Source organism: Morus notabilis, unplaced genomic scaffold (assembly GCF_000414095.1).
Source record: "Morus notabilis unplaced genomic scaffold, ASM41409v2 Scaffold830, whole genome shotgun sequence".
NCBI lineage: Eukaryota > Viridiplantae > Streptophyta > Magnoliopsida > Rosales > Moraceae > Morus > Morus notabilis.
In genome coordinates this window covers 231,455-243,440 of record NW_010364217.1, presented here as the reverse complement: position 1 = coordinate 243,440, position 11,986 = coordinate 231,455, and the positions used below count along the sequence as shown (strand labels likewise).

Sequence of the window (11,986 nt, the reverse complement as noted above, 5' to 3'; positions counted from 1 at the left end):
TATGACCATCGGTAGACTCAATTAGAATTTCTATGCTTAACGGAAATTATTAGAAATTCATATTGTGTCTGTGTCCATGTTCCACATAATCTCATTATGCGAAATACACTCATTCAATATCTCGTCATATTAACAGTGCGGATAACACCGTTCCATTCTAAACGGGAATGACATGTATTAATAATGTTTTAATTAAAGATTCTGAACTTTAATTAAATTCATTATGAACAATTACTTTTGATTATTATCCTTAAACATTATCCTCTCGTATACAACACTTATATACCATGTTTAAGGTTACATAAATAATCAAGGAATTTTATTTGATATTCATAAAATATTCATAAATATATGCACATAAAATGATGAATAAACTCTTTTATTAAATAAATAATAAATATCCTTTTACATCTTATGCTTCTAGGACACTATTCCCAACAAATTCTACGGGTTAGGATTGAGAAAAAAGAAGTTCGGGTCGACCTGAAATTGACACGAAAAACACGGGTCAATTTCGGGTTGGATCCGCCTAACCCGAACACGACACGAAACTCGTAAAAAACTAAAAAATATATATATTTTTCATCACATATTTTTTATTTTATTATGAACTTGTGATATCATGATAGTTATACTCAAAATCTTATACTATTATTTACTTAATTTCAATGGATGCTATTGTATTTTAGTGTCTTATGAATTTTAAGTTATTTCTAATATGTAAAAAATTAAATAAAAGTATACAATTTTCGTGTCAATTTCGGGTTCACGGGTCAATTTCGTGTCACATGTCATTTTTGTGTCATGTTGTGTCAACCCATAAAGTGGTCGTGTCATGTTGGTGTTGCAGTTTTTAAAAAATTTCATGTCACGGGTCGTGTTCGGGTTAACTGTAAATTTAGAAAGAAACAATCAAAACATGACACGAACACGACACGTGACACGAATTGCCACCCCTAGATGCAGATGAAACATGTCGCATCCACAAAGAGCTTGTACGATATGACCTCCAACTAAGAAGAGGGGATCAGTTAGGCCCAAAGTAAGCTGAAAAAATGGATTCTATGGCCCAATTTGTCGCCACCTTACCAAGACGCCAACTTATGCATGGGAAGACTCAGATATAGTCATAGAGATCGCATGTACGAAGTATGGTGGGAGGAGTAACTGAACAGTTGATGGAGATTTGACTCGAAGAGTGTGGATAAGTCTTATTTAGAGAAGTGCTTTGAGAACAAGTGCAAGTTGCCTCAGAGCGAATGTATGACTCGATTGGTGAGGATAAGACTATTTGGAAGAGCTGGTGAATTCTCACTCCGGAGGAATGCGGGTCGCTATGTGAGCAAGTTTTACGGACTTACAACAGAGGAGGCAAAGTCCACTTCGGAGGAACACACGTTTCTCTAAAAGAAGATGTTAACAAAAGAAGTTTTACGGCTTTCTGAAAGTGTGCTCCGGAGCGGCGGAGTCCAACGAATCTTCAGACTCTCAGAGAAACCTCAGAAACTTTGAATCTAGCTTGTAGATGGTTTGGATAGATCAAATAAAGTATTTTGAGACTTTTTGATAATAAACGCTCAAGATCTGGGCAGAGTTTCAGAACTCACTCGAAGATCTTCGAGCCCGAATAGCACGAGCTCGAAGAACTTAAGTCTTTAGCACAAAAGACTTGAACTCTCAGAAGAGAATCACTCAAAGTTTTGGCCAAGGAAGAGACCTTCTCAAATGGTCAAGTATATGAATGGTCTGAGTGTTGTTATAAAGTTCTGGTGAATGGGGGTATTTATAGAAGGAGATTGGGAGATTTTAGTGGTCGCTCCGGAGCCGTACAATCACGGCAAGAGACTTGTACGAACCATTTCCCTCCGGAGCACCTGCATCAGGCGGCTTTCCTCTTTGACAAACAAATTGGTCAAAAATGGGTGTATTTGGAGACCAAATCTGAAATTCTCACTGACATTGGACCTTCCCTAGGTTTGGAGCGCATGAGTGTTTGACTAAGTCTAGTGCTCCGAGAACGCTTCTATTCTCGAAGGTCTGAACACACATCAGACCAGTTCTAGAGCGCGTTCCATTTTTGCCTAAACAACCGTCGCTGGAGTGCCTGACACATTCAACCACCATGGAGCATGGGAAGGACCTTCAGACATAGAAGAGTCTCTCAAAGCAGGGGAGGTATCTTCAATCTCAAAAGAGTCTCTTGAAGCATGGGAAGCATCTTCGTGAGGGCATCTACAATGATGCCTCTGTGGTGGCATCCACAGTGACGCCTCCGAAGCAACAACTGCCACGGAGATGAATCCTTGGCCCGCTTCGGAGCAGAAAAACTTCTAGTTTGGTGTTGGAAGGGAAGGTTCCACGAATTAAATTCCGGACTTTCGAGTCTTCAAAGGCTGAGGAAAGGGCTTCTAAGACTCTTAAAAGGTGAACAAAGGATTTTTTGGGGTTTGGATTCTCCATCACCCATCTATGCCTTAGCTCAATTATTTTAAAACTCCCCAAACAGGACTTAAAATCGGATCGGACTAAAACACAAATAGGCTCATTCGATTGCCCACGGCCAACCAAATCACAGCCCACGCGAGTTCCCCGAACATGGCTTAGGTCCACGAAGTGAGCCTAACAGTGTCACAAGACAGAATTATTGGGCCTGGACACTTGTACAGGCCTTGTACAAAAATGACCATCAACAAATACGAATGAAACATAAGAACAAACACAAGTATCGAGACTCAATGGGCAAACACCCGCTCAGTAAAAACAAAATCGAGTTCGACCAAAACTCATTAAAAAAATCATTATAGTCGATGGATAAAACTAGTCGATTGAAACCAAACCCCTAGTACTGGAGACACAAATGACACGATAAACTGACACACCGTTAATAAATAACTCAGACTGATGTGACACATAAACAAAATCAGAATGTGCGGAAATCACATAAACATCGCCTTTATTAAAATTAACAAAACGCATTGAAAACTACAAATAGCCTCAACCTCACAGGAAAAGACACTAGCGATAAGTCAACGACCATTATACGAAGACCAAAAAAACCAAATATGAGCCGAGCCATTGCAGCAGAATCGCAACTGCCATCGATGATGCTGAATGCAAAAATAACCCAAACGACACCCTTACGTCACATATCCGCCAAAAACCTTCCGCTCCTTGCCCCAATGCAACGACGATACCATGCTCCAACTCATCAGATTTACGCTTCCATCGCCAATGGACCGCGCCCATCAACCACTGAACACACCGGCACGATCTCAACCACCGTCTCAAGCGCCAAGAGTCCAGTTGGCGGTGCCAAACTCTGGCCTTTAGAAGAGATATCTCAAACTCGAAACCCTAATCGCCTAGAGAGAGAAAAAGAGAGAATACTCCGGCCATTGAGTCCAAACTACCCTTCTTATTACTTAAATACAAATCACTTTTTTTTTTTAAAAAAAAACATGAAAATATTTTAAAACATGAAAATATTTAAAAGAAAATAATAAAATAAAATTCATGATTTTTTTTTTAAATTTATTAGTTTTTGGTTAATTAAATAGAAAGATACTAAAGTTATTTTACATCTTATAGAATCAATAGTTAACTAGTTAACCGAATTTGCCTGATGTGCACTTTCTTTTTCCCCGTTTGCTGCTGTGGAATCAAAGACAGTCGATTTGTTGTTCAATGTCTTGCAGAAAATCAATTGCTTGTCAAGCCTAAGGGAAAAAGGACCAAACAGAAAATAACAGTGATGAACTGAGAGAGTTATTTTCCAATATTGAGGGGAAATTATTCGTATACCAAGACCAGGATGATAATATTCTTGTCAAAATAAACTAAAAAAAGGACCGTGATGATAATAGGATGTAGTGGCAAATGATTATATAAGATATGGCCAATATGGTGGAACTCTCATTTTCCTTTGTCATCACTGTGCCAATTGGCAACAAATGAATTTCAGTTGGGGTTTAAAAAGAAAAAAAAAAAAAAGAAAAAAAAAAAGAAGAAAAAAGAAAAAACACCCTCCATTAGGACCCTTTTAGTTTTTTCTGTGCATCATTTCGAGATTTTACATATAACAAGAACTTCCCAGTAGTAAATCAAGCATGTCATCAGGAGTCAGGAATGTTGTTCCACCAAGTACCAATTCTACATCTGGTCTTCCACTATCAGATAACGCCTCCTGAGCTTCGCGCACCTTGTTATTTATACACACGGAATATGACGTCAGATTTCTTTCTCAAGTAAATAAAAGCAATGTTATAAAAGAAATTATCAAATCCAAGGAAGTCACCAAAAGGCAGCATTTCGCAAAAGAAAGGAGACAAAAAATGGAAACAAGAAGAAAAGTAAGTTGAAAGACTTCAAGAAATCCAAACCTCAAGCCCGTTGATGCCACCGACAACAAAAACCATAATGACATTTTGGTCTCCCAAACTCGGTTTTGCCTGTAAATTTTAGCAAGTATAGTTTAGCATATATGAAGTATTGAAGCAAGGTATGTGAAAGACGTCATGCGAGTAGAACTTACATGGCCAAGGCCAAATCTTCCAAATCCGCTTTTGAAGAGTCGCCCCATGGTAGAAGAATGGTATTCCAACCCGGGAACATCGTTCTTGCTGAAAACCTTTGTTAAAAGTTTATAGAGTAGTCCTTTATTTGCGTAGGGAGCTCCACCAAAATTACTCTCGGAAGAAAGTGTTCCATCTCGCAGTGGTTTATTCTTCCTCTTCAAACTGGATAATTTGTGAAGGAATTTGAAAAGGGTATCTACCCTGTCGCGCAACTCCAACTTCAGCTGCATGTCACCATACCTACTTTTATTACCAGTGTCCTCACCATCATCAGCATCTTCATCACCCCACTTTCCCCACTGATCATCATCAAAATCATCAATTTCTAGTTTAACAGAAGATGCTTTGTTTTCCTCTGATTTGATCCTGTTAAGGTTTCCCTCAAGCTCTTCCATCAGACCATTAAGAAACTTCAGTTTTGCTACTCCTGGGTTTTCAAGAATGGCATCAACAATGGAATCTTTCAAGAATTGCTCCTCTTGCCAAGAAAAAGGGCCATCAGATCCTGATGTTGGGAAATTCTCACCAGCCAATATATATCCACTAATCATAAGGAGCAGAGAGTCTTCAAAAGAAAGTACCCTTTCAGAGGCCTCTGATTTCCCATTCTTCCTTCCATGTGACCCCGCCAAAGCACTTTTATTGATGAGATCACCAATTTGAGCAGCGAGACTCTGGCTCGTGTCTCCAGCACTTACACTCAACATTTTCTCAGCACTAATAAATGCATCCCATCTTGCAGAATTCGATTCATCAAGGGCAACCAGTGCTGCCGCTGCTAATTGAATAATTCCTTTGTTTCTCAGTAAAGCTGATTGACTTTTAGCCAATGCCTTAATCATAGCTTGCAATTCTGATTTTGTGGCAATACCAGGATGAGTTCTCACATTTACAGTTAGATTTTCACGCCGAATTGCTTCTTGGAGCCACTTTTTCACTAGTACGGATCCATCTTTTGTTCTTCTATCTAGTATGGCTTCCAAGTATGGAGTTCCCCGAAAGTTATCACTGGAGACAAAGGACCCAGTTAGAAGCTCCATCTCTGAGCGAAGATTCTTTCCATCATGGACTTTGTTTCTGAGATTAACCAAGTCTACAATTTGAGAAGCGGAATTGCTGGAGTCCCACCCACTCAGAAAAGCTTCAATGCTTTCCAAGAGCCAGAAATCATCCATTTTGTTGTCTTCTTCAGTTAGAACATTAGCAAGTGGTATGCGGACATCAAGAGAAGCGCGTTGTACACTGGAAGGGACATTTGTCAATTTCCTTTCTGAGCTTTTTATTTGAGTGTAGGATTTTGTTCTCTCCCTTCGAGGCAAAGATGAAAACATACGATCAACAAGTGAATCCCCATGACAGCATGGGGTAAGGAGATCAAGAGTGCGGTCAATAAGCAAAAGCCCAGCGGAGCGTTTGCGTCGGCCTACATCATAAAGACTTGACATGTCTGTAAAAATCTTTCCCACAGTTTTTGACAGATCACCAAGGGAAAAGATTTCCATCTTCAAGTCCATCTGCATATTAACAATAAACTCATAGCTCAGAATAAAGTCAACAACTAAAGCATTCAAAACTAGAAACGCAATGAATTACCACTCAAGGTGGGAATTCAGGCCGATAATTTAGAAGTAGTTACAAAAATGCATCTAATTATATATATATACACTACTTCCATAGCACTATACAGTAGTTCTATCTAGGCATAAAAGAAAGTTTCCTTTTCAATTGTGAAAACGTTAAAAGTGTTCTAATTGGAATTATCTGCAACTCTTAAAGGATCATATGTCGTGGAAATAATCATGCGGAAAACTTTAATTACTTTAACTTTCAACAGTCACAGCGTTTTGGTTATTTCAGCTTTTATACAATAACTCAAAAATTATATCAATCTTAGCAAGGTTAACATAAAAGAAATCTAGACTTTAAACACATTATTTTATTTATAGAAGATGAAACAGGAAAAAGCAAAGCATATACACGTTCAGACAGCTTTGGACTTATAACCTTGGACGCAAGATGGTAAAGAAAATTTGCAGTAAGAGTTGCTCCAGGAGGTGTATCATCACCATCAAAAGGTGCGCCAGTTCTTAAGGGAGGCAATCCTGGACTAAAGGCTTCCTCATGTTCAACCGACAAGTATGCTTCAGCAGTTGATCCCTCTGAAGGTAAAACAAAGACTCTTGGTGAAAGAGGACACAAAATTGTTGGGAAGTGCTGCACGGAAACAACCAACTTTTTCCCTACATCTTCAGTGCCATCCAAAAGATTATCTTTGTAAGCATCTCTTCCACTGGGACTCACATCAAGGTGGAGAACATCGTCTCCATCAGAAGTGAGTTTCGACCATCCTTCTTCTTCAGATGTCAAATTCTCCTTTAAGTTGCTACCTTCTGGTTGTCCGGACTTCGTGACATATTTCTTAGCAAGCTCCTCATAATCTTGGATAAGCAAGGATTCATATTCATGAAATGCATCTGGTCCTAGAGGTGAATCAGGATATGCTGAATGAGCTATCTACAATTAGCAAAGCACTAAACATGATTAATTATAACAGTACACAAAATGAAACACACAGATGAAGGAAAAAAAAAATCTAATTATAAAGAAGCACCTCTGAAATAGATGTGAATATAGTACACTGACGAACACCCTGATGTGTGCTTAGGCAACGTAAAATGTATCGATGTGCATCACTCAGTAGACGAGATGTGATGACAACAACTTTTCTTGCAGGATCGAAACCTGAGTTCCAATCAACCACCTACAAAAGAAGTCAAAGGGGAAATAAAAGTAAGCATTAGCTGCCAGACTTGAATAACAAGTCGAGTGAATGATATATTGATAGTTGAAAGATTGCATTATCCAGCTCAAGATTTGGTTCTGCTAGTGGTAACCTATTCAGATCTTTTCATATTTAACTGAAGTGAACTGAGAGGCATGCAACTGAAATTAGAAGCGTGTATAGAAGAAACTTCGTATTTTTTTTTTTTTTTAACTTGTAGCCAAAGAACAGGATGATCTAAAGTATGATTGTTGTAAGGTCTTAATGAAGTGCGTATATTCTTGTCTAAAGAACAAAGAAACAAAAAACAAAAACTAACCAGATCAAGGGAACACATGCTTTCCAGACTGCAAACAGCACGCACTCCAAGGTCCAATAATACAGGAAATGCCCCCATAAATTGGAAACTCTCTGTAGATCCAGCATCCAAGTAAAGAATTGAACCTTCAATGTGCTCTGATATCTACGAGAGATAATTAAAAAGAAAAAGAAAAAGAAAAGACTCTGAGAAAATGTTGACTGCAGTATAAGGAAAAAAAATGCGTCTCTATATGTTACCAGAAACACATACATTCCACACAATCATTTTATCCAGCTATAGCTGCACTAGAATTCATATTGGCAAGGGGTGCTCCCAAAGGAAGTTTACCACCTTTCGATCTTATCAAATAATAAGGAATAGGATAATTGAAAAAGAAATACACATAGACGATGACACTTTAATTGGAGGGGAAAAAATGGATGAAAATCAATACTAACACATTTCTCAAGTCTGAGTTCTAACCCATGTTTCAGTCGACTATGAAAACTGGAAAACGACGTTTGTAGTGGTACTATAAAATTAGAACATTCAACATGGTATTTTGCAAAACACACTGCAAAAGTGCCAAGCAACAGAGACTGCATATAATGCCTAATAATTCTTCCTCCAATTTCTAATACCATGACAAGTTTTAATACTTGGAGCAATAACTAAATAGTTTCAGCACTAGTTACAAACACCATGTACTAAAGTTTTAAAATAAATACTTTAAACAAATTGGTTATATTTCTACAACATAAATAAAGTAGTCTCATTTCACATTTCACAACAAACAAGTAAGAACTGGGCTTGCATAAGCTTCACTCACCTGGCGAATTGATTCGAGGCATGTTTTGGAGATATCAACTAAAGCCATGCTTTGGAGTCACCAATTTTTTTTTTTTTTTAAGAGAAGAAAGAAAGTATCAAAAGATACAATCCATGGTGGAAAGAATCCAACCAAACAATGTATTTTTCTATCCAAAGAGCAAGTAAAAATAAATCATGTGATGTTAGGGAAACAACACATAAGACTTATTTAACTGCCTGGAAGAAGAATAAAGACATAACTACCATAAGATCAAGAGGCTGTTGAAGATACCATTTTGAACCTGTAAAAGTATATAAATATATGAAAAAAGTATATATATATATATATATATATAAACTAGATTATTGAAATTTTAAGAAAACAAGAGAGATGAACTTATCTTATATTGAGATAAGATTGCAATGACTTCAGAATATGAGTTAAAAAAGATGTTAATTAGGATATCAGGATTTATATTCAACCAAAATTGAATGCTTACATTTTTCTAATATGTCTGCAAAAAATGGCCTAAAAAAAGACAAAAAAAAAGTAAAACATTGTCAAAAATCACAAACTCCGCTGGCAAAATCTCCATCGGATTGGAATCACGTTGTCATAAATGGGAGAGAGAAAGGATTTAAAAAAAACCAATTACATAAATTCAACAATTTTAATATTACAGTGCTTGTTAATAACAGAGAAAGCTGAGATTGTAACAAAAGGGGTTTTTGTTTCTCTAATGGCAGATTTATTATTTTCAGAAGATGAATTGAAATAGAAAAAGAAACTCACGAGAGTTGACGACCGTGCGCTAGGAGAAATCTGAACCGTCCGTTCCCCGAAGGGCTTCTCTGTTGCATTTTTCCCTCTTTTCTTCTTTTCGCTAAAGTTTTGCTCAGAAGGGTTTCGCTTGAAAAAACCTCAAGAAATTTGTGATATCTTTTCGAATTCGAGATCAATTCAGGGTCAAATATATGAACTATTTTTAATTGTCACTTCTTTTTTGGGTAACGACAGATCATTTTTTAAAGCGACATGTCACTTTATGTACTTGGAAAAAGAACAAAATTCTAAAAAACTTAAATGTCGTTTTGATCTTACCACGTGCCGTTTTATCAACCGCTAACAATTAAGGTATTCTTCAGTTGGTCGATTCGAATTTTTAATTAGAACTGAGATATGATTTTATGTGAGAGTTTTTAACTCTAATAAAAAAATTAAATTTAACTTTTTATAAGAGGTTTTAACTATAACAAAACTGAAATTAAAAATTAGAAAACACGGGTTGTTTGATCTGAAAACGACAACAAAGTTTCAAAAGATAACAATTAACGCAACTTACGTTACTGCAACTTGTCGTTTTGCAAACATTGGACAACTTCAAACTCAATAAGAAGATACAAAATTTAAATAGCAGGACGACGTCTTTCATTTATAAACGACATTTTTTATGCAATAAAATGAAATGTGGTCTTACAAGAGCAAAATGTTTTTCAAATCTAAATCTCTAATTTCTCAGTAACAATGAAAACGCACCACAATTTTAGCAAAAGCAGAAAAAAAAAACGCACTATAAACTAAGGGCTTGTTCAGTTGTATTTTTGAGTTATAATGACTTGAGTATAGATTTTGAGTTGAATTTTGAGTTATAACTTAAGTTGAAGATATAATTTGAGTTTGTGTTTGGAGAAACACATTTGAGTTAATTTTTGAATTAAGAATTTAATTTGAGTATGTGTTTGGTAACCTAAACTTGAGTTGTGAATAGTTAAAAATGAATGGGAGGTAATTACTTTTGTTTAGAATTTATTATTAAAATAAGGGAAAGTAATTTTTGTCAACAATTGTGGTTGAACTTGAACTTGAATCAAGGAGGTGGGATTGCACTTAAGAATTGATGCTTATCTCAAGTATAAACTTGAGTCTTCACTCGAGCAGTCCTTACTGAACTAGACACAAGGACTAAGACTATAATGGAAGGTGGGGAAACCACCTCCGTTATTACAATCGAAAACCAACAAAGCAACAAAAACCAAAACCTAAACTGCAAGGACATTGCCTTTACTTGACAAAGACAGATATAAAAACAAAGAGACAAAGCCCAAATGACCCCAGCCGGAAAACTGATGATTGGCCGACAACCACAAAAAATGAGCTCCGAAAAAGCAGCACTATTGGCGGCCCAAAAGGAAGCAAAAGAAGGGAGAATCACCCATTGTTTCCCGCTTGCGCATAAAGAAGAACGCCTTACACCCGCGCGTTCCCACAACTATCGAAGAGGGATGCATTCACTCCTCGCCATCTGCCATCTCCGACCACCACAATACACGCAAACCCGTCCAAAGGAGCACCATATTGATGAGGCCCAACCCACGTGATGAGGCAGCACACAAACCCACGCCGGAAAACACCCCCATAACATCCAAGACTCCCTACCATGGACTTGTCGAAACCTCACCGGAGAAAACCAACCAGCGACATCCATGCACTCTTTCATTGAGCTGGGAGTCTAGAGCCCTGCCCAAGGGCGGCACTGGACTCCAGCCCTATGAAGCTTGTAGAAACGGTACAAGAGAAAGAAGAGTTTTGAGAGAAAACCCTAGCAACACAAGATGTAATATGTTATCATATTAAAGGTGTCCCCACAGGTTTTATTAAATACAATGTTTGTTCTCCAACTTTTTTATAACAGAAACATAAAACATTTGACCGATCAAATATTTTAAAGGAACCTTCTCTGGTACGTCACTATACTGGCAGGTCAAGTTTTATGTTTGTCAAATCTGCATAAAATCACGCAAAAGTCAAAAAATACGCAGATCCAACAATTAAAAAACTTAGTCTACCGATATGCCAAACCTATAAGAGAATCTCCTTATTTTAAAATACCAAAAATATCCTGAAAAATTTAAACTCCAAATATTAACAAAGAGATAACAGGGCATCATGTCATCAAGGCGATAAAGCATCAAGGATAATTTCAAACGCAAACTACCTATTTATAAAACCACATTATTTGTATGCCCCTGTTAAACAGAACATTAGAAAAGCCAGCAATTACATATAAAACATTTAGCTCAGCATTTTTCGTTCGAGATATTTTATGCGTTCTTCGGATTTCATGACTTTAGTTCGGAGTTTTAGAATTTTGAGTAGATTTTTTTTTTGTTCTATACACACAGGTGATTGTTAGCAATTTGGAAGATCAAAAACATGATTAAGAGGAGATTATGCAGTAAGAACGCACAAGGATTTATAGTGGTTAACTTTTAATTCAAGAGCTATGTCTACTATGAGGATGAGATATTTACTTTATTTGTCATTTTTTGAGGCCATTTTTTGTAGACATGCCTAGAAAAATGTAAGGATTGTGCATGCAAAATTTCATAATTTTTTGACGGCCCATGAAGGGTCATTATAGATATGGTATCAGAGAGGTTTCCTATTTTCTATCATGTATTGCCACGCATTACTCCAAAATTCTCCAAGTAAGTAGTTATTTAGTTTCTTTAGATGGA

At 36.9% G+C, this 11,986-nt stretch overlaps 1 protein-coding gene and 1 non-coding gene across 3 annotated transcripts; both read right to left on the bottom strand.

Annotated features, from left to right (window-relative positions):
- Positions 1-3,855: 3,855 nt before the first annotated feature.
- On the bottom strand, positions 3,856-9,395 carry LOC21393657 (sec1 family domain-containing protein MIP3). 2 transcript variants are annotated; one of them, XM_024170773.1, is made up of 8 exons: positions 9,261-9,395; positions 8,487-8,769; positions 7,676-7,819; positions 7,186-7,335; positions 6,579-7,088; positions 4,532-6,088; positions 4,380-4,448; positions 3,856-4,198 (listed from the first exon to the last, which is right to left on the bottom strand). In XM_024170773.1, exons 2-8 carry the CDS (start codon positions 8,532-8,534, stop codon positions 4,070-4,072), a joined length of 2,607 nt encoding a protein of 868 aa, XP_024026541.1. In that variant the 5' UTR covers positions 8,535-8,769; positions 9,261-9,395; the 3' UTR covers positions 3,856-4,069. The 2 variants fall into 2 exon arrangements, with proteins under 2 accessions (XP_024026541.1, XP_024026542.1); XM_024170774.1 differs by lacking the exon at positions 9,261-9,395 and adding an exon at positions 8,968-8,996.
- Positions 9,396-11,404: 2,009 nt separating this feature from the next.
- Positions 11,405-11,497, bottom strand: LOC112093077. Its single transcript, XR_002902906.1, has one exon. It is a non-coding gene; the product is annotated as a small nucleolar RNA Z101 (small nucleolar RNA).
- Positions 11,498-11,986: the final 489 nt, after the last annotated feature.

Bases quoted from the DNA above. Each gene is read 5' to 3' on its own strand.
- LOC21393657 (XM_024170773.1), bottom strand. From the start codon at position 8,534: ATGGCTTTAGTTGATATCTCCAAAACATGCCTCGAATCAATTCGCCAG. The intron at 6,089-6,578 runs GTTATAAGTCCA...GTTAATATGCAG, and splicing joins TTTACCATCTTGCGTCCAAG to ATGGACTTGAAGATGGAAAT. The intron at 4,199-4,379 runs GTTTGGATTTCT...ATAAATAACAAG, and splicing joins GTGGCATCAACGGGCTTGAG to GTGCGCGAAGCTCAGGAGGC.